The sequence below is a fragment of the Mus caroli genome, chromosome 17, assembly GCF_900094665.2.
Source record: "Mus caroli chromosome 17, CAROLI_EIJ_v1.1, whole genome shotgun sequence".
Classification (NCBI taxonomy): domain Eukaryota; kingdom Metazoa; phylum Chordata; class Mammalia; order Rodentia; family Muridae; genus Mus; species Mus caroli.
Genome location: NC_034586.1, coordinates 39,798,193 through 39,826,091, shown reverse-complemented (window position 1 = coordinate 39,826,091; position 27,899 = coordinate 39,798,193). Strand labels below are relative to the sequence as shown.

The window sequence follows — 27,899 nt, the reverse complement described above, 5'->3', positions numbered from 1 at the left end:
AGCTCCGGAGTACTGGTTAGTTCATAATGTTGTTCCACCTATAGGGTTGCAGTTCCCTTTAGCTCCTTGGGTATTTTCTCTAGCTCCTCCATTGGGGGCCCTGTGATCCATCCAATAACTGACTGTGAGCAACCACTTATGTGTTTGCTAGGCCCCGGCGTAGTCTTGTTAGAGACAGCTATATCAGGGTCCTATCAGCAAAATCTTGCTAGTGTATACCATTGCATTCTTTTAACTACCTCCCCGCTACACACACACACACACACACACACATACACAAATCTTTTCATCCCTCTTTGCCAAGTTACCCCCCAATTAGTTCATTCATCTAAGGTTTATCAGAGTTATTGCCAGTTACCACCCAATGACGATCTCCCTGGGGTTGCACAATCTGTATTCACCAAACGAATTAACGGCTTTGATTCACCAGTGATCCGCTGAAATGGAGTATTAATTATGCAGCCTGGATGCTCCTTGCCAGCCTCTTAAAATGGTTCAACTTAACCCCTTAGCCCCTGGCATTCCCCATATGGATCTCACCATGCTCTCTTCCCTAGGACATAGCCACAGACTCCTCATGACCTCTAAGGAGGCTCATACACAAAAGCCACCCTTTCCACTTAAGGGCCCTTCTATATCTCATTTAATACCATGAAGGAAGGGAAGTTCTCGGCTTGCTCATGAAAAAAAAAAAAGTGTCATTTTACTAACGGTTTCAAGAATGCCCTTTGCTAATCCCAGATGAAACTAATTGCTAGTCCATGAGTTGTACAGCTTCCCACCTAGACCCCATCCCCAGGGCTCGGGATGCAGCTCAGTTGGTAATATACTTGTCTAGCATGCACCAAGCCCCTGAGTTCCATACTCAGCACCACATTAAACTAGGCATGGTGGCACATACCACCAGGTGGAGGCAGGAGGGTCAGTACTTCAAGGACAAGCTTAAGAAGGTGTGGAACTAAAAGACCACATCTTTGAAAAGAGTAGGAGATGGAGAAGAAAGAGGAAAACCTGGCAGTCACAGAATGCCAAGATGGTTCCATCCAAGCTGTCTGCAGCCCATTGCTGAGGAATGAGAACCCACAGCGCTTAGAGAGGCTGAGCCCCATAAACTCGTCACCAACAGTACACAAGCACATGAAGCTGCCCTGGCCTCTGGGCAGTGGAAGGGTTGCTCAGCAGGGGCTGCCAGGGCACGGAACTCAGAACTTTACGCTCCAGCTACGCAGATGCCCTAGGATGGCAGGGTGGGTGAGGGAGTCTGTAAATACCACACACTTCCGCTGAGACCAAAAATTTGTTTTCTATTTGAAAGTAGTGCAGAATCCAGCAGACCAGTGATAGATCAGTTAAGGAGGAACAAGCAAATAGAATTCGCACTAAAGGTTTATCTCAAGGAAACTCCAGCTACAAGGGAGTATAAATGACAAGTGGGTGGGGGGTGTGATGTTATCTCAAGCTTGTTTCCCTCATCTTCCCAATACAAATAATGAATATGAAATTACATTTCAGACCATCTGCAGGTCCGTGGAGGAATTTCAGCTTGAGCCTTATCTTTCTTGCCAGGTCAGTATTTTGTAATACCTGACTCTATCGAATCTGCTGGTCCTTATGTTAGAGAGCAAAAATTCAAATGATAAAGTAATAAAGAAGTGAAATCTGGGGCTGGAAAGATGGCTCAGTGGGTGAAGAGCCCTTGCTGCTCTTGCAGAGGACCTGAGTTCAAGTCCCAGCACTCACACAGTGGCATCCAACCCTCTGTTACTCCAGTTTCTGGTGATTCCATACTTTTTTCTGACCTCCACAGGAACCAGGCGTGCTTGCAGTACACATACTCAGGTGCAGACAAAACATGCATTTTCAATTTTTTTAATTTTAAAAAGGAATTTAAGTCTATGTGCTCTCAGGACTTCAGAGAAGTCAGATCATAACATTTTTATCTGAATCTATTTCATTCCCAAGTTCACAGACTGAAGAATGCCTGATACAATGATTCCTTAACAATATACCAATATAATAAAAAAGATGATGTATTTGAAAGAGGGAAAGAAAGGGTATATGGGAAAGTTTGGAGGAAGGAAAAGGAGGAGGTAAATATGATGATGAAATATCTTAATCTCAAAAAAATACCCAAAACCAAAAGAAATAACAACAACAACAAAAAACCACATTGCCTTCATTAAAAGGAGGGTAGGGTTCCTTTAAATCTTAAATGAGAGGAGACAATAATTTTAAAAAATATTTATATTACTTATTTGCGGGGTGTGTGTGTGTGTGTGTGTGTGTGTGTGTGTGTGTGTTCAGAGGAGAATCAGATCCCTTGAAGCTGAAGTTACAGGCAGTTGTAAGCTGCCGGATGTTGGTAACGGGACTCAGACTCAGGTTGTCTGGTAAAGCAATAAGCTCCCTGCACCACAGCACCATCTCTCCAGCCCTGACACTAACTTTGAAATTATCCTTCTGAAGTGTGAATTCATGTTGTACCCAACTCAGAACAAGGAGTCCTACCTAAAATAAATCAAATTTACCGAACACTTTTGTTTTTCGAAACAGGGTTTCTGTGTGTAGCCCTGGCTGTCCTGGAACTCTCTCTGTAGACCAGGCTGTCCTCGAACTCAGAGATCCTTTGCCTTTGCCTGCTGAGTGCTGGGGTTAGAGGAGAGCATGAGCCACCTTCACAGCTATCACCCCTACTTCTACCCCCAAGCCCCCCAGGATTTGTTTTTTCCAAACAATAAGTACATAGATGGAAATGTCATGATGTTGATTCCCAAACCTTTCAGGAAATACTGGTCAGTTATTTCATATTTGGAGTCACAGACATGCATTATTGTATTGGAAATAGCCACATATATAGAGATAAGGCAAGTATGTTGAAATAAAAATAATTCTTAACAAGCCGCTTCTTTTCTTCTTTCCTCTCCACCAACCTGGCCCAGACCTCAGGTGACATGCAAAGAGGTATATTTATTGCATAAGGAAGGAACTGTGCTCACAACACTTCCAGTCTAAATCACCAATTAGCAGGCAGACAGCACAGGCCCTCTACTGTCTAACTCTCCCTAGGGTCACTGAAGGTCATGGGATGGAAGTAGGAGTAGGAACAGAAGCCAAGACGGACCTCCCTGGGAACTCCCTGGCCAAGCCGCAGAAGAAACATAGATGAGTGAACAGAGAATCTGGGAGCCAAGGCAAAGCCCGGCGTGAACTTCTCCATCACAGAGAGAAACTCAATGCTAACCTGGCTAGCCCATGCCTGAAGCCACTGGGAAATTAGCTGAAGAGTCACTTCCTCCCACCCTGATTAGTTGAGGCCCAGACAACCAGATAGGATTTTACTACAACTGAAGTCTTTCTGAAGACTCTGCGTAAGTTAACCACAGATTAATTAGCCATGATAGATCGCATCTTAAAACCCCTAATTCCAAATCAAGGTAGTTACTGTGATGTTGCCTCTCTGCGGCATCCATGAGTTCTGACCATTCATTCCTGAGAATTAGTTTCAAAAAAAAGGGAGCCCAAAGATTAGCTATGCCCAAGTGTGAACCGTCAATCTTGGTCCCAAGCAAAAGAACTCCCCCCTCCCCACAACCACCACCCTCCCGTGCGCAGATGGAAAAGCTGCGGGAAGCCACAAGACGTGCTTCAAAAGCAGCCAAAGCTGGTAAGAACCAGCTGGCTCCGGAGGGCGGGCGGGAGTGCCCCGCCCAGCTGCTGGGGCGGGTGTCTGCAAGCTGTCCAGGCTGCTGACAGCAGTAGTGCTGCCGTTGCAGCCGGGAGCTGACTCATGGGGTGAGCTTTCTCAAAAATAAAGGAAGTGAGGAAGAGAGTAAGCGGGCTTTCTTGGTTGCGAATGGGAACCCACTCACATCTTAGAAGACTGTAGCCAAGCTCAGCACAGTCAGGATCCTGGGAGATCATGCCGCTTAGAAACCAACCGGGATTCCCCTTAGAGCAGCCTAAACAGTTTTAACCACGAAAACACGTTGCATAAACTTTTAAAAAATCTTGCCCGAGGACCCGAAGAATGGAAAGCAATTTCACAATAAATAATGCCTTGATGTAAAAAGACTCAAGTTAGTCTTTGTTAGTAAGTTTTTGTTTTGCTTTGCTTTGCTTTGCTTTGTTTCTGGAGACAGCAGCACCTCTCTAACACAACCCTTGCTGTGCTAAACCACACTATGTATATATACCAGGCTGGTCCTGAATTCACAGAGCTCTGCCTGCCTCTGCTTCCTGAGTGCTGGGATTAAAGGTTTTACTACCATGTTTGGCTCAAGTAAAAAAATTTTTAAAGATTTCTCCTTATGTTTTATTGTTTAAAACATATCATACCTAGTGTGTGTGTGTGTGTGTGTGTGTGTGTGTGTGTGTGTGTTTTGTGTGGAGGTCAGAGGTCAGTTAGGTGAAGTTGGATCTCTTCTTCCTCCGTGTAGGGATAGAACACAGGTTTGACATCAGGTGTCTTTACCCACTGAGGCACCTCAGAGGCCCTCAATTAGGTTTTGTGAGCCTGACAGATTTGATTAAATTAGTATTGCTGAATAAATTCAACCAATTGGTGCTGTTATAACCTCAACACACCTGGTCCTGATGGTCCCCCTCTCAGACTTCAAGGTTTCAGCCCCTCAGGTTCTGTTCCCATAGAGGTTATCCAGTGTGTGAGCAATTTCCGGTGCACTGTTCCTCACGTCTGTGTGTACACAGTACCACTAGGCAGGGACAAACAGTCTCCACCCACGCCACTCATTCTCAAGGGGAAAAGTCCTCTGATAGGCGTGGAGACACTTACCTTCTCTGGCATCCCTGTGGCTTCTACTCTTGGGATAGCAAATACCATAGGCAGTGAGTATGCAGGGTATACAATTTGCATCTCTCTGGAGATATGTAAGGGGGTAGAAGGAAAACATTTCTGAAAGCAGAAGAAGGCACGAGGCTGTGCCCTTTCCTGTCTGACAGTCTGAGGCTAAAGATCTGCCTATGTTACAAGTCCTCATTTTCCTGTCCAATACCAACTGACTCTTTTTCTTACTTTGTACAAATTTATTTTCTTTGAGGAAATTACTCCTGTGCTGTAGACAGTCTCCCCTAGCTGTGTTTATCTGCTTAGGTTAGAACATCACACACTGTACACATTTCAAAAGACTACATATAGCCTCTCATGGTGGGGGTGGGGGTGGGGTGTCTGGCCGATCTCACTGAAGTTTATGTCAAGTGACCCAGGATTAGACTTTAGAAAGACTTGTATGCATCTCCCATAGTCTTTGCCATTTTCAGAAGTACCCTGCCAAAAGTGGAATTATAGATACACAAAATCACACATCCCCCCCCCCCCCCCCGCCCCATGTTTTTGGCAATGATTTACGTTAATGATAGGCGAGTCCACCCTTCATGATGCCGACTGGAGCTAAGTGGCTGTTTCCCTGGTGACAAGTTTTAATAGGAAAATCAAAAGCAATGTTGGTCTGTCGTTCAAGGAAAAGGTTGAAATTAAAACAGCTGCATAATACCTGAAGACAGGTCGTGATTTCCTCATGAGCTAGTAGTGACCGGTTCGTGACATGAGGTCATGACAGACCAGAGTACAGTCTAGAAACACAGGACGGAGAAACCTGACCAAGCGGAAACTGTCAGATTATCCCCATGTGTGTTTGGGCTTCGAAACAATAGAATAAAATGTGTTTTCCAGTTCTGGTAATTGATGGAGAAAACAAGCATCCCCCCCCCCCCCCCCCCCCCCATCCATAGTATGGATTCTGATTTTCTTGCTTTTGGAGAAAAAAAGATGAAAAATGCCATCAATAGTAGGCTTAGCCCATGTGGAATATTGAGTCAGTGTGTCTAGGGGAGTTAAGAAAAAGGAAATGTCCATTTCAATCTCTTCATAGCAGTTTCACAGAATATATTTTTAAAGATTTGTTCCACATACCTGAACCCCCTGGTTTGTCCTTTGCTACTTTCTAGGCCATGCCAGTTATAGGGCTCAACACATAAGGAACATGGGATTAATGTTTACTAAATAAAGTGCCTGTGTAAAACTATATTGCCCTTTTCAACAGTGACAACAATAAAATAACCATAGCAGTTATAAAGTGTGTGTGTGCGCGCTTGTGTGTGTGTGTGTGTGTGTGTGTGTGTGTGTGTGTGTGTGTGGTGTGTCTCACCAGTGTGTGAGGCATATAGTGTATCAAGTCCATTTCTGAGCCATGTAGTAGTGCATGCCTTTCATCTCAGCAGTTGGGAGGCTGGTGAATCTCTGTGAGTTTGAGGCTAGCTTTGTTTGCAGAGCTAATTCCAGGACAGCCAGGGCTACACAAAGAAACCCTGTCTTAAAAAAAAAAAAAAAGTTCTAAATGCGGTCGATGGATTCTCCGCAGACACTTGGTCTACTCGCCCTTGCTTCACAGTTGTTAGTTCACTACACTAAAACAGTGGTTTTCAACCTGCCTAATGCTGTGACCCTTTAATTATATTGTAAATTTAATCTCTATATTTAATATTTAATGTATTACATTATATCAGTATTATAATTAATAACATTTATATTTCATATAACATTTTATATTATTGCTATTATAATAATATATTAATATTTAATATACCATGTAATAAAGTAATAATATAATTCCTTATATTGTGGTGACCCACACCCATAAAATTATATTTGTTACTACTTCATAACTATAATTTTGCTACTGTTAGGAATCATAATATAAATATCTGATTAGCAGATGGTCTTATGCGACCCTTGTGAAGGGGTCATTCAAAGCCCCCAAAGGGGGTGTGACCCTCTGGTGGAGAACCACTGGCCTAAAAGAAAACAGAGGAGCCACAAAGAGCCATGCCACTAAGATCCTTGTCACTAAGATCCACATGAAGTGCAGGACTGAGTCCATACACCCTTTTAGTTCAGAAGAGCATTACAAAGCTGTCTGGAAGAAACTGAGATGTGGGGACAGAATGGGGCTTGCCCGAATTCACACATGGAGTGGAGAAAACAAAATTCAACTCTGACCAGGGGAAAGCCCAAATTTCTCACTCCCATGATCTGTTATTGGACGTCTAAAGCCCTGCATTTGATGTGGAGGGCACATTAGAACCTCACCCCTGTGTCTTTCTTACTACAGACCAGTCCAAAGTTTCTGTAAAGTGTAAACTTTACTACTGAGCCAAGTAGAACAGGATGTAAGAAAACACTCCATGTTTGCAAAGGTGCAGGGTTGAGAGGTCCTACTGCAAACAGGCAGGTGTGGCTGCCTACTGTAAACAGAGAAGAAAACCGAAGAGCCGTTCTGAGCGAAACCATGATCTTGTCCTTTAAAACACACAAGCATGCAACAGCTTTAAGTATCCTGGGCATGTCTAGATGAAGAAAACCCCCTGATGCTGTAAGCGCTCACACACATTTCCAAGGGAACATCTGCTCATGTCTGTGAATTGTAATTATCAATCAATCCTTCATCCTGGAGAGGGATGCTTTGAGAGGCAGGGACCACTTTTCTTCTTCTTCACCCAGTACCCGGCAAGCAGCTACTACATCACAAGGCCACTGCAAATAACTAAGAATCTTTACAGAGCATCTTTGGTTCTTGTTTTGTTTGTTTGTTTGACAGATTCTTACTGTGTACCCTGGCTGAACTTTGTAGCCCAGGCTGGCCTCAAACTCTTGGCCATCCTCTTGTTTCAGCATCTTGTGCTAGTAGTACAGGAGTACTACCATCTTCAGCTGAGACTTAGGGATACAGTAATCAGTGAATCAGCCTGAAATGCCACCAAACATCTTCAGCCTATTCACACATATGTCTCCTTTGTGCCACATAACCAGCAACACGAAACACACCTGAGCCTGAAGATGTCATCAATCCCTCAGCAACTGTCCTCCTACTACCCTGAAAGTTCCCCAGGGCCCACAGTCATGCGGAGATCAAGTAACATGTCCTTAAATGACCCTCTATGCTGTAGTAAGTGACACAGCAAAGAGCAGGGGCCAGGTCCACGAGTATTTGCCTAAAGGTCTCAGATCCCTTAGGCCCGAGGGTCTGTTTTCTAGAAAATTAACAAGAACAAGGACCTAAAAACAAACCTCACTTGAATCACCAAAAAGCCAACTGAAATGTACAGCTGGTATTTATCCCAACTCGCTTTCACAACAGTTCTGAAAACTGCTAGTCCCAGTCAGACCCATAGATACGGACAGCTGCTGTATCCTGAAGCTTGGCGGCAAAAAATAAAAATAAAAAAATAAAGCCAGGAACTGTGCTACTCTGCAGCCAGAGCATCGACGACCTCAGTACGGAACACAAAGGCCACTGTATGAGACTGAGGGGAGGCGTGGAAGGAGGAAAGGGGAAGAGAGACAACAGAAGTGTGGCCAACCACTCCCAGCCTGAGAGGAGTGGGTCTCCGAATTGGTTCTACAAAGGCTGAAAATCCCCTAAAGGCAAGTAAGCATTCAAGTAAAGAACAACGAAATCAGCTGTGTTCCAAAGCTGTTCCATGGCTGTGGAGCCTCACCTACCTTATCTCACTGGGCCGAGAGTGTGAGCGTAAGGCAGCCATGCTCAGCTGCCCTGCACCCACACCACTCACGGCAAGCATCTGAAGTCAATGAAAATTCAACTGCTTCTCTCTCTCTTTCCTCCCTCTTCCTCTCCCTCTTCATGTCTTCTCTGTTCCCCCTTCCTTTCTTTCTTCTTTCTACAGAATCTTGCTGTGTTAGCCCACGTTACCCTCAAATTTGCAGCCCTCCTGCATTAATCCCCTAAGGATCACGGGGATGTTCGATTGCACTTAACTTTCTATTATACCCACTTCACTTTATTTCATGGCTATGAACATTTACCTTCATGTATATATGTATGTATGTATGTATGTATGTATGTATGTATGCCTTGTGCACAAAGATGCCAAAAGAGGGCATCAGACACCTTGAAAACATGAGTTAGATAGAGTAAGCCTACATGGGGTGCTGTGAACTGAACCTGGATTCTCTACAAAAGCAGCAGGGCTATTAATTGCTAAGATATCTCTCCAACCCCTTAGTATTAAAAAAAAATAAAAATAAACAAAACAAAACAAATACCCCAGAAACTTGTTTTAAAATAGACTCTCTCTATAGCCCTGACTGTCCTGGAATTGGTATGTAGACCAGGCTGGCCTCAAACGTAGAAATCTGCCTGCTTCTACCTTCTAAATTCTAGGACAGCCAGAGTAACATGGTGAGACCTGATTTTTTTTTAAATCAGAATAAAATAAAAGGTGTTGGACTTAAATGAGGTTGTCAGATTGTTCCAGAACCTTGCCACTAGCCATAGCTCTCACACCTTGTTTTGTGTATCCCAGAGCAGGACACAGTAATGCCTTGGTCAGTTCCAATAACCATTTACTAGGTGCGGTGCAAATAGAATGAATGCTGGCTTTCTAGAAGCCTGTCCAATTTGCATGGGCATTCAAGGCCATCTTCTTACCCCACCAAAGGGAAAGGGGTTGTACATAAAAAGAACAGAAAACAAATATTGCACTCACTAAGCCTCGCTGCGTTCACAAAGAGTTAAAAGTCAAAGTAGGGAAAAGGAGAAAAAAGTAAGTTAAAAAGAAAACCTAGAAATCCAGCTAGCCAGCTTCACTTCTCTTGAGAGCCAGGAGCTGGGAGAAACCATTATCTTCAAACACACCTTTGTTTTCTTGCAAAGGAGAACATTCCAGCCAGCACTCGCTCAGGCAGGAAGGAGTAAATATTTACAGTTAGCTCCATTTTCTAGTTCTTGGGCACTGAACCCAGGCAACTCTCTGCCTTGACAGACCATCCACTTCCAGAGGCTTGGAAACCTGGTGGACCTCCCCATCCAAAACTATGTGACCCCAGCCTTCAGGATTTAAAAGGTCCATTATGTGTGTGTGTGAGTTGGAGTTGGTTAGGAATAAGTCAGGGAGTCATTACGTCCAAAAGAGAAATAAACATAAATGAATTGCTTTCTGGTGGCTATGCCACATCCATCTCCGAAGCGACCAACCACAGGCATCATGTTCAGTTGCGAGGAAACTGAGGCAGAGAAGCACGGTGGTTTACCCAGGGTCCTCAAACTGAGTATACCCTGAGGAATTTGGCAGCTTGTCAATCTCCACTCTCCTTTTCCTACTGGAGTCTTAATGGCTGCTTTCAAGAACAACCAGTACATTAGTCCTCCAACCTCCTGGACTCAATCGCTTGGATCACACAGATCTGTGTGGGGTTGCTTTCATAACTCAACTGCAAGCTCCCCTTGACTTCGTTCCCTGTGCCTTACACATCTGCAGGGCCCAGAGTGCTTGGTATCATACTGTGCTCATAAATGCTTACAAAATGGAGATTCCAAGATAAAAATCCTCTCCATCTACTTGCTGTTCTGGGAGGAGGAACAGAAACGCAAGCATTAAAGATACCAAAAGAAAGTAACCGGGAAGCCAACCTTCTAATTCCTAGCTATCCCTCAAAACTAGAGTAAAATAATAGTTTGTGTTTATTAGTTATTATTGCTTATTTATTGGGTACTGTGTGACCCAAACCTGAACAGTGTGGTTTAAACAAAGGGGAATGGCCCAGGTAGTTAGATAGAATATCCCAGGCTGGTCTCACAAACTCTTCCTATAACTGAGGATGATCTCGAACTCCTCATCCTCCTACCTCCATCTCTGGAGTTCTGTGATTACAAAGCATGTACCACTTTGTCTGGTGTATGCAGGGCTGAAGATGGAACCCAGGGCTTCCTGAATGCTATGCGGCCACTCTACCCACTGAGCTACATCCCCAGCCCCCTAAAATCTTGACAATGAAAGCAAAACAGGAGAGGGGGAGAGATAGAACTAACGTTTTCTGACACTGGGTGAAAAGGACACATTTATAACATACTTTGTAGCTTAAGTTATGGATGCTGTAGTCCTCGTGGTATTCATTAAAAATATGTGTGTGTGTGTCTGTGTGTGTCTGTGTGTCTGTGTGTGTGTTACCCTTTTGTTTGTTTGTTAAGTAGCTTTGTTTGTGGGAGAGGTACTAGGGGGAAGGTGCACTTGCTGACCTTTTAAAGGACTGGAGTTCAGTTGACAGCACCGACATTGGGCATCTTACGACTTTCTGTAATTTTGGTTTCTTGGGTGAGGACATACATACACACACACACACACACACACACACACACACACACACACACACACATACTTTTTAAAAGAATTTGGATAGATCTGTCACAATCCCATTCACCTCCAACTATCACCCCACTGTGTAGCTACTTCTCCCAAATGCACATGCCTGGAAGAATCCTTCACGATTCTGAAGGATCTGTGTTCAGCTTTAGACATTGACCTTAGAAGAAGAAAGCCCCTCGGATGAAGAAAGACCCAGCCTCAGGAGGCCTTAACAATGAACACCATGGTTAATACAGGACCAGCTGGTCTGGCGAACAGTAACTAAAAGCCACACTAATGCCAACCCTTTTGAATAGCAGGATAATGTAGGTGTTCTCAGCCTCACGAGAGGGAAGAAACATTAGCCATTAAAAATGAGTCATTTTTACACATTAAGAGTCCATTAACTCCTGGGGCAAAGTCCCAAGTCCTCAGGAGTGCCACAAAACACAGGAAAAGCAATTCCACCCGAAAATGTGAACAGTGAGTCTTAATTATGCCCCCTGCTTTCTGAGTCTCCAGCTTGACTCAACAAACCTCAGAGAGAAGCTATGGATGGTGGATTGTTCCATACTGTGCAGTTGTTATGAACTGGCAGCCAGGAATCAGGCTTGTTGGCTTCTAGAATTAGAGTAAGAATGGGACCCAGGATGTTGCTATACAATGATGCACATTACTAAAACATGTGATAAGGAGTTTAGTATTGCCCTCTCAGCATGCATCATAATACCCAGGCTACAGAAAAAACAAGCTGGGAGCTACAGGATGCTTGCAGAGTATTATCTCTCAAAATACAGGAAGAAAAGAGAGAGAGAGAGAGAGAGAGAGAGAGAGAGAGAGAGAGAGAGAGAGAGAGAGANAGAGAGAGAGAGAGAGGAAGGAAGGAAGGAAGGAAGGAAGGAAGGAAGGAAGGAAGGAAGGAAGGAAGGAAGGAAGGAAGGAAGGAGAAAGAGGAGGAAAGGGGAGGGGGAAGGAAGGAAAAGGTGGATGGATTTTCTTATTTCTTTTCATTTTTTTGTTCTGAAGAAATGAGAAAAGGAAGTGTGCATAAGATTTTAGCATACTGGAAGAGGTACTTTGTGCTTTATAAATTTCTTATGCCTCTTAGGTTATTAATTGTTCCATTGCATACTAGTCATCTCTTATTTTATTGTAGTTAGTTTGGGGTTTTTGTGTTTTGTTTTGTTTTTGAAAGAGGGTCTCACTATGTAGCTCTGGCTGTCCTGGACTTCATTCTGTAGACCTGACTGGCCCAAAACTCACAGAGATTCACCTGCCTCAGTGTTGGGATGGATCAAAGGCATGCACCACCATGCCTGGCCACAGTAACCTCTTATCCTTTTGGAACCATCACAAATTCGGAATAACCAAGTTCTAATGTAGCCTAATTTGCACTATCTTCCTCCTCAGTGTTGTCAAGGAGAGCAGGCAGTTCATCCCCAAACTGCTGAATCTATCTTCAGTCTAGTCCTTCCCACTAAAGCCAACAACCATGAAAGCATAATAAACTTTCTCTGTGCTCCCTCTATTTTAACTGCAAGTATCTTATTTAGATAGAGGATAAGTATTCCTCTTGTTTTTCCAAACCCAACTATTTAAAAGCCTAGCTGTAGCTGGGTATAGTGGTCCTCAGAAATTAACTCTTAGAAATTCACAGCACAGAGCCACAGAGGTGGCTTAGTGGTTAAAAACACTGACTGCTCTCGAAAAGGACCTGGGTTTGACTCTCAGCACCCACACAGAGGCTCACAACCATTTGTAACTCTAGTTCCAGGGGACCCTACACTGTCATCTCGCCTCCGACGGCAACAGGCATGTACATGGTGCACACACATACATGCAGACAAAATACACATACACATTGTGATGGTTTGTATATGCTTGGCCCAGGGAATGGCACTAGTAGGAAGTGTAGCCATATTGGAGTAGGTGTGTCACTGTGGGTGTGGACTTTAATACCCTTGTCCTAGCAGCCTAGAAGTCAGTATTCTGCCAGAAGCCTTCAGATGAAGATGTAGAACTCTCAGCTCCTCCTACATCATGCCTACCTGGATGCTGCCATGTTCCTGACTTGATGATAATGGACTGAACCTGTAAGCCAGCCCCAATTAAATGTTATCTTTATAAGCGTTGCCTTGGTTATGATGTCTGTTCACTGCAGTAAAATCCTAAGACACACATTAAGAACTCTTTCTTTAAAAATTACAACACATCAGTATGTGCGATTTAATGTTTATAACTGACTTATTAGTAATTTTCCCCAACGTTTCGCATTTCAAAGAGATTTAAAAGAAAAAAAAAGACTAAGAATTTTGAAGGCCACTTTCAAAGTCAGCCAACACCTACACAGTTTCACCCTAACATCACCACTAAAATACAACTCATTTGACCTATGATCACACCACTAATGAAGAGATATTACAGATAAAGGAAACATAACCCTGAGTCCCTTGCTATACAGAATTTGGTGCAGAATGGTCATGAATTGAGCTGAAGTAGTGAACTACTCTCCACCCAGCTTTTACAAATAGTGGATATGGACCTCAGAACACATAACACGTGCAGAAGGGCCTTTAACCTCAAGTGGGTTTTATCAAGTCTCACTGGCAGAACACATCGAAAAACTTTAATCAAAGTCAATTTGACACATGATCCAAAAACAAATTTTCTACTTAATTCATGGGTTTTTTTGGGGGGTGGGGTGGGGGGGAGCTGTCCAATAAAGAACGGCTGAGTGGAATGAGTTACATGATGGGAATCGCCATGCTAGAGTAAGATCAGTAACTCAGGCGCCTGAGACTGCATGTTCATACTGTTGTTATTAATGCTTGTGTGATGGTTTGTATATGCTTGGTCCAGGGAGTAGCACTATTTGGAGGTGTGGCCTTGTTGGAGTAGGTATATCACTGTGGGCATGGGTTTTAAGACCCTCATCTCAGCTGCCTGGAAATGAATATTCTGCGAGCAGCCTTCAGATGAAGATATAGAACTCTCAGCTCTGCCTGCACCATGCCTGCCTGGATGCTGCCATGCTCCTGCCTTGGTAATAATGGATTGAACTCTGAACCTGTAAGCCAGCCCCAGCTAAATGTTGTCTTTTATAAGACTTGCATTCGTTATGGTGTCTGTCCATAGCAGTAAAACCCTAACTAAGAGAGCCTACAAAGAAGGTTTGCAAATATGATCAGTGTCAGAAAAACTGGATGTAACCTATCTTTGATCACTTCTCTAACATGTATTAGAGCCTGGATTCAGATCCAGGGTTATTTGGCTCCAAAAATAGTGCTCACAGACACCAATAATGTAAACCCCTGGAATGTCCTCGGTTCCCCATCTGATGAAGGTGGTTGAATAAACAAGGTGGGTCAGTCCTCATACCACTTGCTGTTACATACTCCCAAAGGCAGGGATTCTCAACCCCACATCCTGGAATCACCTAGGAAGCTTAGAAAACAGATGGTTCACAATGCCCTCCCTTAAGGGTTCTGTTTAACAGGTGTGCAATGGGGTTCCAAGCATCACACAACATCCGAAGTCCCACAATGGCTGTAAAACACAGCCACTGAAGACCTCTTCCCTAAAGACTAGAGCTGTACTTTTAGTGTAGGCGCATGTACACAGAAACACACACACACACATGTGCCCTCTCGTACCCACACATGCCCATGCTTACCCAAACACCAGATATCAGCTGTTTTTCCTTGCAAGCATCCCTGCTGAAGTGTGAAGTTCTAGGACAAACACAACCGTGGAGGGCTCACATTACCTGCGTAGTGTCTTCCATCAGCCCACGAATCTTCTCCACAACATCATTGCGTCGGTGCTGGCGCAAGGCGCTAATAAGCTGGGCAAGGCTGGCCTCAGGGCCACGGATGGTCCAGTGCTGCAGAGCCGCGTAGGCCCGTTCATGGTCTGCAGTGTATCCATTGGAGAAGGCCGCCACCTCCCTCTCGCTGGCGTTGCAAAGAAACTGATAGATGTCCTTCCACTGGCTTCCCACCTGGGCTGCTACAAGCTTCAAGATGTCAATACCTGTGCCAGAGATAAAAGACAGTAAACGTCTATGCAAGCATGTTCTATAAGGAAGCCTTTCTGTTATGCTGGGTCAGATAAATGAGTCATCTTCCATAAGTAATTGGCATATACACAGCCCATCATGGAGATAGCGTGACAGCATTATAAACTCTATTTTATGGAGGAAAGATGTGAATCACTGACAGAACACTGGCCTAACGTGCATGAGGTGCTGGGTTAGATTCCCAGCAACACAGAGAGAGAGAGAGAGAGAGAGAGAGAGAGAGAGAGAGAGAGAGAGAGAGAGAGAATAAACAAACAAATAAAACGAGTCTTTTGACAATAGGTTAGCTTCCTGAATACACAGGAAAAGATCGGTTGATCTTTGTGGTGAGACAAATTGTCCCCCAAGAACTGCTTTTGAAAGCAAACCAATCAAAGCAAACAAATCAATCTTTGTTACTACTAATTACAATTGCAATAAAATAAATTAGAACTACACACACACACACACACACAAAGTGATGACTTCGTTGAAATTTGGAAAACCAGAAACCACAAATGAAGACTTGAGTGTACTTGACACAGTCTTGGCTAAGTAGTATGCAGATTCTAAGACCAGTGTCTTCTATGTCAATTGACCACACATCCAACTGTTCCAGTCCAATGGTGTTGTTGTTTAAGAACATGTAACTAGGAGGGCTACAGAACTGGTTCAGCTGTTAAGAGTTCAGATTTCTCTTACTGAGGACTGGAGTTCATGCACCCATGTGCAGGGGCTCGAAACCACCTGTAACTCTAGTTCCAAGAATCTTACTTTTTTTTTTCTGTCCTTTGAGGGCACTGCACGCATGTACACATCCCCCCTCCCCCCATACACACAGTGACAGACAGACACACAGAGACAGGGAATTAAACGTAAAATAACTTTTTAAACATGAACATCTACCATAGTGAGACATAGCAGATAGTCTGTAATCCCTGAACTAGGTGTGTAAAGGCAGAGGGATCAGTTTGAAGGCAGCCTAAGTTACATGGTGAGACCCTGTCTCAGAAAGAAAAAGAAAAAAAGACCATCTATCTTCTCAAATGACTCAATGAGCAGTTTTCTGCCCTCTTATTCAGCCCTCTGCGTTGACTTGTCAGTTACGATGCAGACAATGGCCCCAATGACAGCATCATACTAATAGCAGTTATTATCTTCCAGGTTTCAAGTTAAGGCATTTAGCTCACGGAACATCTCCAAAAGGCATTAATATTCCAACTGCACACTTAGAATAAGAGGGGAAAAAAATCAGAAAAGTTAGGCTACCACCGCTAAAGTAGGTGTGGTTGGGACACAAGCCCAGTTACCAGGTTAGACATAAGAAATCCCATAGAAGCAAACACCATTAAATGTGTGACTACATGCTACCTTCCATGACAGGAAAATGCTTTTGAGTAAAGAATCAATGCTGGTAATTCTATAAGAATTCTTTACCCTGCCCCAAGATTTAATATCCACTAGTCCCCCTCATCCATAGAATGTAATCCAGGACTCTCCATAGATGCTTAAAAACATAGAGAGTGCCTAACCTTGTAATCTGATGCCTCTCTCATCTTAACTGGCACCTATCGTACATTGTAGTCCATACCTTCTAGTATGAGGAACAGACAAAACCAACATGCATTCCTTTTTCCTTCACAATTGAAGAGAGGGTTCATTTTTACTGTGTCAACAGACCACATACCCAACTATTTCGGCCCAAGATAATCACTCCTTAAGAACATCTAACTTAACAGGGCACAATCAATCGTACTTGCAACCTCAATATACAGAAGGTAGGGGCTGGGGTGTGGGGGTGTGAACACATCCTCAGTTATAGGAGTTTGCTTTAAGTTGAGAAGTCTACCTTTTCACTTAAAGGGAGCACTTCGTGGCTTCCTTTTGACATATTCGAACAGCTGGCCTTGTTACTTCAGCAGCCCAAGAGCACTGCTAAGTGAAATGATTATCTTAACCTGTTAACTAGGACAGCTAGCCACTGTGTGGTTATCGAGAAGGTAGGGTGCCCCGGGCGAGCACAGTGGGCAGAGGGATGGAGACTTCTGGTCAGAATGAACTGGATGCTAAAGAGACTTCATCACATTTCTCTGCAGAGAATACACCTGTGGTCAAAGTGGAGGTTATTCGATGGTCAACAAGCGATCAGTGACATGTCATCTCTGTGAACACGTGTGTTAGTCCCTAAATCCGATGCATCTAGAGTAGAATCAAAGCCCCAGGTCCACAGCCTTAGATAAGCATCTGGCGGAAGCCTCTGTCAGGCAAAGGGTGTCTGGTGTCTCCGGCTGCTTCTCTCTACAATCATAAGCTGCTTGAGCTTGGATTTATATGCCGTGTTTTGTGTCAATAGGAGTGTGAGCGATTTTCTACACCAGAACTGTTAGTGGTAGTGATGGCTTGCTTAAAAAGAGCTCTTTATTACTTATTTCTTTTCAGATGAGGTCAAGTTTCCAAGTGAGGTTTAGGGAAGAAGAAAAGAGAATAATAATAATAATAAAAGACACTTTTAAAAACTTTCAGTTTTTGATGAAAATATTTGTGACACGAGCTAGCAAATGCTGGCAAAGAACAATGATACAGAAATCTTTCTGAAAGCAGTGGACTTGGAACTCACCATAAATTCTTTCCTTGCCACTCAGTTCTGTAGGGCTAGATGTGTTGGGAGATCATGTATACATAATAGGCCAGGTCAACCCCTAAAAACTCTTTCTAAAACCAAAGATTCTAATAGGATTCTAATAGGAGGCTCCTTTCTTGTCCACGAAAGTAGAATGCTACTCTGTGTGTGTGTGTGTGTGTGTGTTTGTGTGTGTGTGTGTGTGTGNGAGAGAGAGAGAGAGANANAGAGAGAGAGAGAGAGAGAGAGAGAGAGAGAGAGAGAGAGAGAGAGAGAGAGAGAGAGAGAGAGAGAGAGAGAGAGAGAGAGAGAGAGAGAGAGAGAAGAAAACAAACCCAAAGCCTATTTAAAATTTCTGCAGGTAACTTTAAGAAACAAGCCAGCTCTTTGTGGTCAATGTGGTTTAATGTGGTAGGTTCTTTCAAACACCGAAAGGCTTGTTAGTCCCTGATTCTTAATTTAGGTCAATTTGGCTAAGACCCATGGTGTCTTACATGAAAACACGGGTGCTTCAGCTTCTAAGTAGGACCATTGTTTCCATCCCCATGAAGCCCACGACAGTGTGGCTTTGGACAAACCACTAATTGTCACGTGCATTTCCTCAACTTACAATGGAGAGGTTCACTGTCATCCCTGGCAGTCAACACTTCCTATGAAGGTAATTCGTCTTAAAAATTAGCTACATGAGCCGGGCGGTGGCGGCGCACGCCTTTAATCCCAGCACTCAGAAGGCAGAGGCAGGTGGATCTCTGGGTTCAAGAACAGCTTGGTCTACAGAGTGAGCTCCAGGACAGCCAGGGCTGTTACACAGAGAAACCCTGTCTCGAAAAACAAACAAACAAAAAAATAGCTATGTGATTTTAAGTGCTTCGTATATGCTGAGCATAGAAACTTGAGGCTCAATGCATGCAAATACTTTACAGAGTAATTACAGACTCTAAAAGCCTTTTTTTTTTTTTTTGGTCACAAAAATAAAGAGAAAGGAAATCGGAAGAAATGAGAAGAAAAACAGAAGTACAGGGACAACGACACCTTTCTTGAACTCAAATGAACTTCAAACTAAATTTAAAACCTCCAAGAGTTGGGTTTCGCCGTGCCTTCTTCCCCCATGAGACGTTTCCATTGTAAAATGCAGAGTCGGCTCCACAAATGCCTGTGCCAGCAGCGCCCTTGGCCACTGTCGGCTCCCATTCTGGATTTGATAATTTAAAGATACAGTAGACAGTGGCTCTCCCAGGAGACAGTAGTCTTTCAAAGTATTGTCACCAAACCCCAGGGAGAAAACCAGTCAGAACTAGTCCCTGGTCCCGCCCTCTCCATCACCACCAGGGGAAAGAGAGAGACTTATAGAATATTTCGTAGCTGTCTGAGGAGCGCCACTCTGTCAGGCTAATTTGTGAGCATCACACTTTCTGAAACATGAAGGCAGAGGAATATATTAACAAAAAGTGGATCGATATCATGGACACCGAAAACAGTCAGACTTTGAGCAGTTTTTCTGTTGGGGGACGACTGGGCTTGGTGGGCCTCCTGTAATTTCAGCCCTTAGAGTGTGAATAGAGGGGATCCCTGGAGCAAGATGGCAGCCAGACTAGCTGAATCGACGGGTTCACCCAAGAGACCCTGCCCCGTGAACTTGTCAGCACATCACACACAGAGATACGGGCAGAGAAAAGGGATAAGGGAGAGCAATACAACTGTAGAGATTGGTACAAAATTAGAGTGATAAGCCAAGTCGGGAAGAATGAGCAATGTGCTCAGAAAGACTTCAGAGACAGTTATTCAGATTTCTCTTTCCTCGTTGCTTTTTATTTATTATTCCTTTCTAAATGTATTCACAACACAAACATCAAACACATAAGTCACACTTCATATAAGTAAGTTCTGTATCTGTGAGTTTAAACAACTCTAGATCAAAAAGAAATTAGATGGATGGATAGATAGATAGACAGGGCAGACAGACAGATAGATAAAGAGAGAGAGATGATAGATAGATAGATAGATAGATAGATAGATAGATAGATAGATAGATAGATAGATAGATAGGGTCTTGCTCAACTCTTTTGGTTTCTTTGCTATTTTGTTTTGTTTCTTGAGAAAGGACCTCATGTGGCACAAGCTGGCTTCCAACTCCCTGTGAGACTGATTCTGAGGAGGTGGAGAAATGGATCAGGCATTCTAAGAGCGCACAGCCCTTGCAGAGAACAGAGGTCTGGTTCTCAGCACCACAGCAGGTAGCTCACAAAGGCCTATAGCTACAGCCCCAGGGGCTCCATTCCTCTCACCTCCTCAGTCAACTGCACTGGCACGTGGATTCCATATAGGCAAGCACACGTACATAATTTCAAAACCAAAATAATCTTTAAAAAATGGACTGAAGTCACCTTAAATTCATGATTGTCGTGTCTAGCTCCAGGAAGGATGTACATGTACGACCACCCCCATCTCCAGCATGTTTTCTTGAAATCTATCTGTATTTGTGCTGGATGTGTGCAGGCATCTTTGATGATGACTACTGTGAATGATACAGCAGAAAAACTATTTATGAAGTATTCAAATTACGTGATGCATTATTAGTAATCCAGAGAGGATTTAAGATATCCAGGAGTGTGTGTATAGATTATATGCAAGTACTATGCCATCTTACATAAAGGACTTCAGTAGCTCCAGACTTTGGCACACTTAAACGGGCCCTCAGAACAGTCTCCCATGGACACCAAAAGACCTCAGGACATATTATGATATTAATAACTCTAAGACCAGTCTCCTATGCATGTTAAAAGACTGATATCTGTCATATACAGGTTTGGATATTGAGTCAGCTGACATATATGTATTTGTGGATAGTGAGAGACCAGTGTAACACAAATATATATCTGAATATTAATATCTGTGCTGGCTAGTTTTATGTCATTTTGACACAAACTAGAGTCTTTTGGAAACAGGGGACTTTGATTAAGAAGATGCCTCCATCAGACTGACCTGTGGGCAAACCCGTGGGGCATTTTCTTGATTGATGATTGATGTAGGAAAAGCCCAACTCACTGTGGGCTCCAGTACCCCTGGGCAAGTGGTCCTGGGTGCTATAAGAAAGCAGATTGAACAAGAGAGGCAAGCCCATAAGCAACACTCCTCTGGGGCTCTGCTTCAGTTCCTGCCTCCCCGTTTCTGCCCTCTGTGAGGTAACTTCCCTTATTTCTCTCACTGACAGAGCATGGCCTGACAGTCACAAGCCCAACAACCCTTTCCTTGCCAAGTTGCTTTTGGCCATGGAGCTTTATCACGGCAATAGAAACCCTACCTCAAACAATATGGAAAGACCACTGTGCTTATGACATAGAGATGCATGTAGACCTTAGAATCATGTATTGACAGCCTTTCATATTATTTGTAATCTCATGTAGAGAGATTTGGGACCACTACAAGGCCACTCGGCTTCTGTTGTGGTTAATCGGGAGTGTGACTCAAGAGAGTCATGTAATCAGCCCCTGTAACTCTGCTTATCACTGAACAGGGCCATCCGGTGTTGATGTGAGCCCATTCCAGGCTGGCCATGGCGTGGGTGCTTCTTCCTGGACTATTCGTTCTTGCCACACTGACATTAGGACAGTTTGCTCTGAGGCTAGACAGTCTATTTCTTTTCTTCAAAATTAAACCCTAACCATGCCAAACTCAACAAACTCTGTGCCAGCAAAAGTGTCTGCGACTTTGAGAGCGCGTCAGTCTTTGTTGCATGATTCCTAAACACTATCGTAGTAAGAAAACGGCTCTCGGGACAACTACAATTTGTCACAGGGTTCTAACACAATTCGATCTACAGAAACAGATCGTGAGGTCGATACAGTCACGGACCACAGTTATTTAGAGAGTTGATAACTAGCCACACACACACAGCATACACCTATTGACAGGTATTTTAGTGAAGACAGTGAACAATCCCACTCAGTCATTAGTTTATATATGAAACAACAGCAGAGAAAACAGATCATTTCTTGGCCTCTGTCCAAGTAAAGTTCCGAATCCTAAAACACAGATACAGACTCTATCTGTTGACTGATCTGCTTCGTTCAACTTTATGGAAGGTTCACTCTCCTTGTCCTTATATTGAAAATTATCAAGACCCTCAATCCACTAATGGGCTGGCACAGAAACACTGAACCCAGCATTGCTTTTTCCACTGTTGCTGGATGCTGGAATTCTGGAGATTGATTGACATTCTTCCACCTCAAAGAGTCTTGTTGCCCTGACTGGCCTGGAGCTTCCTGTCTAGACTGTCTAGACTGAGATAGCTCAAACCATCAGCTATCCCCCTGCCTCTGCTTCTCAGGTGCTAGACTTAAAAAGCATAAACCACTATGCCTGGCTCTAATGATCAACAATTTTAAAGAAACTGTTGAGGGTATCAAATCATATGAGCCAGAGGCTGCATCTTCCAGGAACTGCCAAGGAATGTAGGTGGCTTTGGATGTCAGGGGGAAGCCCTGAAAACAAAGGGTCAACTTAATAGAAAAATGATAAAATGAAAGTCATCAGATAAGGTTTCAAACTCTAACGTCTGTCATTAGCAAAGAACAACCTTAATAATGTTAATATCTTCCGCTCCTAGGGTAGGAAAAGTAAGAAGACTTACATGGTATCAAGTGGGAAATGCCTATCTCAACACCTTGGCAATACTGTAACACACCTTCCTCTACCTGTCCCAGATCTGCATTGACGAGGGTCTCTGGGAGAATGGACTATGAGCCATTCAGTGTTCAGCACTGAGTGACGGGCAGGCAGTGGATTTCTGCTGCTCATACTGTACGAATCCCACAACTACTGGGGTAAGTCACATCCAAAATCACCTATATGGTAAGTGGAGGAGAAAGTGCTACTGTCCCATCCCTACCACACATGGGAGAGGTCATGGCAGCATTCACTGGGTTCTTCCAAGAGTGGTGAGACATTCCCAGTCCACAACAAGAAAACCTAAGAATAGAGGCATGACGCGCTAAATGGTTATCATGACAAGTGTTATTGTCCAGAACATGCTAGAGCTCTGAATTCTGTCGTTATTAACACCTGAACTCTGACTTTTCCCCATTGGAAGAAGGGTTGAGGCTCTTTTGTCTTTGGAGACATAAACATCTAAAATGATTGCTTCCAATAAGGACCTATGTGAAAGCCTTCCTTGAAAGAGAGGGATGAACAGCAGAAGTCGTGAGTCAGGAGAGACAAAGGCTGGCTGTAGCCCCAGAACAGACACAATACTCTGAGTGTACTGGTTACCCTTTGTCAACTTGACACAAACTAGAGTCACCTTGGATCTCTGAGGTAGGGAGAGCGCGCACGTATAAAAAGGGATCCACTATGTAGAAGTCCGAGAGAGGAAGGAGGAACCAGCCAAGGAGAGCAAGAGGAAACAGTCAGCAATACAGGAGGAGAATAGGAGTCTATAGAAGGGAAAAGGTGTATCAAGGAAACAGGACACGAGTGCTAAATGCTGCTGCAGGCCAAGCACATAAAGACTGAGAACCACACTAGGATTGTGTGCTTAGACTGCACAGAGCAAAAGTGTGGCTAAAATACTACCTTGTTTTATCATCACTCTGACCGTGCAAATGCATATCAAAACCTAAGCCTTCCCATGGCTTAGGTACACCATGGGTCATGGGTTTGTTTTCTCCCTTACAGGTATCTAACAATACTGGTAGGTCTCACAATTGGTAGTGTCTCAGATTTGATCAAATGCAGCCTGCTATGACATCATCGGGTATTGCTTTTAACCAACTGCAACTCTGATGTAATCCACCAACCAAACACATTGAATCATATACATTGGCTGTAGTATTAACAAACCAATGATTTATGAAGACCCTTCAGCACAATTTCAGAAAGCCTTTCTCCTTTGTAAAAGTTGTTTATGTCATGTCTGACCAGGCTGATTTAAGGACACACATTAAGGATATTATTTCTTCTACTTGTATTCAGGTCCTTTGTAGGGAAAATGCTAACTTGTTTTTCACTGTCTCAAAGAACTTATATTGGAAGACAGTTGGGCAAAGGCCTGAAAATATATTTATAATAGTAAATTCCTTTCCCCTAAGACCTAGAGGCAGAATTCAAGGCTGGATGCCTGACTGGCCAGCCTAGAGAGCACAGCTGCCTCAGATGCCTCTCTGGTCACTTGGCTACTGTGCACTTGTTTATGAACGTTCAAGGCTATAGCTGGAAGAGCCTTGCTCCTCCAGCAGTTCTGTGTACTTCAAAGTCCTCCAATGGGCTCGTAAAGTTCTTACATTGTAAACAATGAGGATCTGATCTTAATCCCTAGAATGCATGGGGGGAAACATCCAGGCGTGGTAACAAACAGTGCTCTTGTGATCCCAGTCCTGGGTGAATGGAGAGATGCACATCCCCGGAACTCATGCACCAGCTGGCCTAGCATGCTGCCCATCTCCAGACCAATGGGAAGTTACCCTATCTCAAAAAACCAAGACGGAAGCCAAGCATGGTGGTGCATGCCTTTAGTCTCAGCATTTGTGAGGCAGAGGCTGGCAGATCTCTGAGTTCAAGGCCAGCCTGGTCTACAGAGAGGGTTCCAGGACAACCAGGGCTATACAGAGAAAGCCTGTCTCAAACAAACAAAACAAAAAACAAAAACCAACAACAAAAAAAATAAGTAAACAAAAAACTGGGAGGGGTGGGGGCAAAGTGGACGATACTTGAGGAATAAAATCTGATGTAGTCTTCTGGTCTCCACATGCACACAAATATACTCTGCAGGAATGCTCATGTATTTATATACAGGTGCCCAACTGCATGCGAGAACACACACACACACATACACACATACAATAAAATCTAATAGCCTAACAGGTAAAATGCATAGAAGAAGCTGAGGTTACTGAGATTATAGCTCAGAGGTAGAGTGCTTGCATAACATGGACAAGCCCTGGAGGAGACCGGGTGGGTGATGGAGTAAGGGCGAATGGACCTTAGAGTTTTCAAACAGGAAGGTACTGTCTGCAGGGGAATGACATTCCTGAGAGCAAATGTGGGCTGTTCGGTGGGGGTCTGGGATGGAGACCAACCATTCCCACCCTGTCGTGATGGCAATCCTGGGCTGGAGGGGGACAGTACACAGCAGCCTCTAACCTCTAAAACGGAATAAGCCACTCGCCTTTCAGCCAGGCCTCCTGGTGCTTACACTTCAAGTCTACTTCCCATAGGAAGTCTGGACTGACTGACAGGGTGACCGTCTGGGATTCTGGGTCATGGAGTTTTCCCGGCAAGGGAAGGTGAGGAGTGTTCAAGCTGACTGGTATTGAGACAGCATTGAGCCACACAGGCAAATGAGCTGGACCAGGAGGACACTGTCAACTCTGACACCACAAACAGGTCTCACTTTTCCAAATAGTTCCTACTATGAGTCTGTTGCTCCTACTACGAGCCAAATCAAACCTCTTTCCTCAGGTTGCTTCTGACAGAGATTCAGTCACGGCAACAAGAAAGGTAGCTAATAAACCCTGTTCAGGAGCTTTAAAGAGCTTATTTTTAGGGGCCAGGGAGAGAGCTTTGTGGGTAACGGTGTCTATCATCCAACCTGAGAACCTAGTCTGACCCCTCGAGACCCCAGGCAGTGGGGAGACAAAAGGGATCTCCAGGAGTTATCCTTGGACCTCCACATGTGCACGAAACACACACACACACACACACACACACACACACACTAAAATGAAAAGGGAAATCTATTTTAGTAGACAACATCTTCGAGTCTGCATCCTGACATCGTCTTTGGATCCCTCATGACGAACATCCCATTACCTCACTCTAAACAAAATTGGAATGAAGAAGCATTAATTCTGTTGCCAATCCCTAACCCTTGATTGTCCCTTCACTTCTGAGCACTGCACATAGTAGGTTTACTGACGTGGGTGATGGACTGTTTCCTTAAAGTGCTCCTGAGTCCTGGGCTCACTATTTTTTCTGATATACCCAGGGCACACACATCTGTCATCTACCTACCAGCACTGCAAAACCTCTGAGAAACATGTACACATGAAACACAGACAGTCCCACACCCAGAACGGCACTACCTCGTAAACCAAGTCCACAACTGGGGTAGATCTACTGCTTCCCCCTAGAAGGAGGAAGAAAGCATGTGAAGAGGGTGCTTCCTTCACACTCCTCACCTCACAGACCAATCCTGACAAATAACACTTGAGACCAACGGAAACCTTGAAGCCATCGATTGAGGCCAAGAGAAACCATTTATCCTTGTGCGCCAGGTAAGGTGGGATGACGTTATGTTTCATTTGCTTTGACAGTGAGTTAGTTGGAGACAGAATGGAAGAAATGGTAAATGTTCTCTCCAAAATTTCTACACTGAAACCACAGCTCGGTTCAGCAGCAGGGTCTAAACCTTTTAAATATGAACACTAAGTAAACTGAGTCCCCCTTTACACAGTTGCTGCTGCCACAAGCCCAGTGTTGCATAGCATTGGGTCATAAGCACCATGCCGATAAGAGGCAGGCCACCAAGCCAGCCAGTGTCTACTTTAACTTTACTCTTTCATTTCACTGTATATGGGAGGGATTTGGTTGTAAGCTGGGGCTCTTTGTTTTCTGAGACGGGATCTCACTCTATAGCCAGGGGTTGGCATGGAATTTACTATATAGCCAAAGCTGGCTTCAAACTCACAGTGATTCTCCTGCCTCACCTTCTAGGCATAATTACAGGCATGAGCCAACACCTCCAGATCCCCATTCAACTTTTGCATCGTGAAGAATGGGAGTTTAAGAAAGAAAGAGATATTAAAGTTATTTGAACGTTCATGATACAGGTCTCGCAACATTCTGACCCCACTAGAGCCAAGTTAGAGCTGCCTCTTCTACACCTCCTACGAGACCAGGTATCATGTCTGCCTGTGCCTCCAGTGGTCCCTTCTCCCACATCCCTAGACTGTACCAGTGCCCTAGGAAGAGTTTACCTCACTGCCAGTACAGACAACCAGAGGAAAGGTCTTAGCCTCCAGCCTCTAAAGGATTAGACCCTGACTAGTCAGGCGATAGTCAACCTTCTTTTCCAACTCCTTTTACAATGGACAGTTAGACTCTGTGGCATTTTATAGCCAAAGTTCCTTGGGTAAATATTTTTTTCCCTTGTAGTCATCTCTCTTGCCACACATGACTCATTTAATTTTACCCATAAGAATTTCTAACTGGGTTTAAAACACTGGGTCTCTGTCCCAAGCTCAGCCCTCCATGAATGAACGCCTCGGTGCAGCTATGGCGTTATCTTCATCAGCAACAGGGAGCCAAGCTAGTAGATCTATTAGTATTACATATGATCTCATTCAGCCCATAAGAGGAAGCCCATGAGAGAGGAGCCATGCCCACAACACAGATGAGAAACTGGGAGGCTCAGGAGCGTATCACAGATGTTTAATCCTCAGTGAGGTTGACTCATGGCCCTCTTCTGTCACCATGCAGCTTCCTGGGGACTAAGGGTTCCCTAGTCCATCTTTACCAGTCTTGAATGTGTCTTTGTGTATGTGTATATATCTACACACGTGTGTGTTATTTTTACATGGGTTCTAGGAATCGAACTCAGGTCTTCAATCTTGCAAGGCAAACACTGTACTGTCTAAGCTATCCCTTTAGCATCTGTCTTTTAACATAAGTATTGTTAATACGGCTCCCCCATAACTGCCTGTTTCCCCCCCACAGGGCCATAAAAAAGCAGGCAGGTAGGGGAAATTTTTGTAATAGTATAGTTGCAATGGTCTGGCTTCCTGCCAATGGTCTGTCCACATCACAACCCTCCTTCTCCATAAAGGACAGAAGCAAGAAGCAGTGTTACTTAGAACCAGCTGGAGTCCCTCAGCGCCTCTCCAGGCCTGCTACCAACTGGGTATGAACTCAGGATACTGGATCTTCCTATGCCTCTGTTCCTGATAGGCAAAAAAGGGTACAATATTTACACCATAAAGTTTTCCTGAGACTTAAAATGGAAACCTGCAGATATATTTCACAGCGCAGGGTAAGCATTTGACATAAGTGAGCTATGATTTTTTTTTC

General features: G+C 44.0%; 1 protein-coding gene across 1 annotated transcript in view; it reads right to left on the bottom strand.

The window, feature by feature from the left end:
- Positions 1–27,899, bottom strand: part of Tnfrsf21 (TNF receptor superfamily member 21) — a 72,358-nt gene that overhangs the window by 8,679 nt on the left and 35,780 nt on the right. The window contains exon 4 of the mRNA XM_021186473.2: positions 14,927–15,192. Coding sequence (XP_021042132.1) covers positions 14,927–15,192 — 266 coding nt within the window. The remainder of the gene's footprint in view (positions 1–14,926; positions 15,193–27,899) is intronic.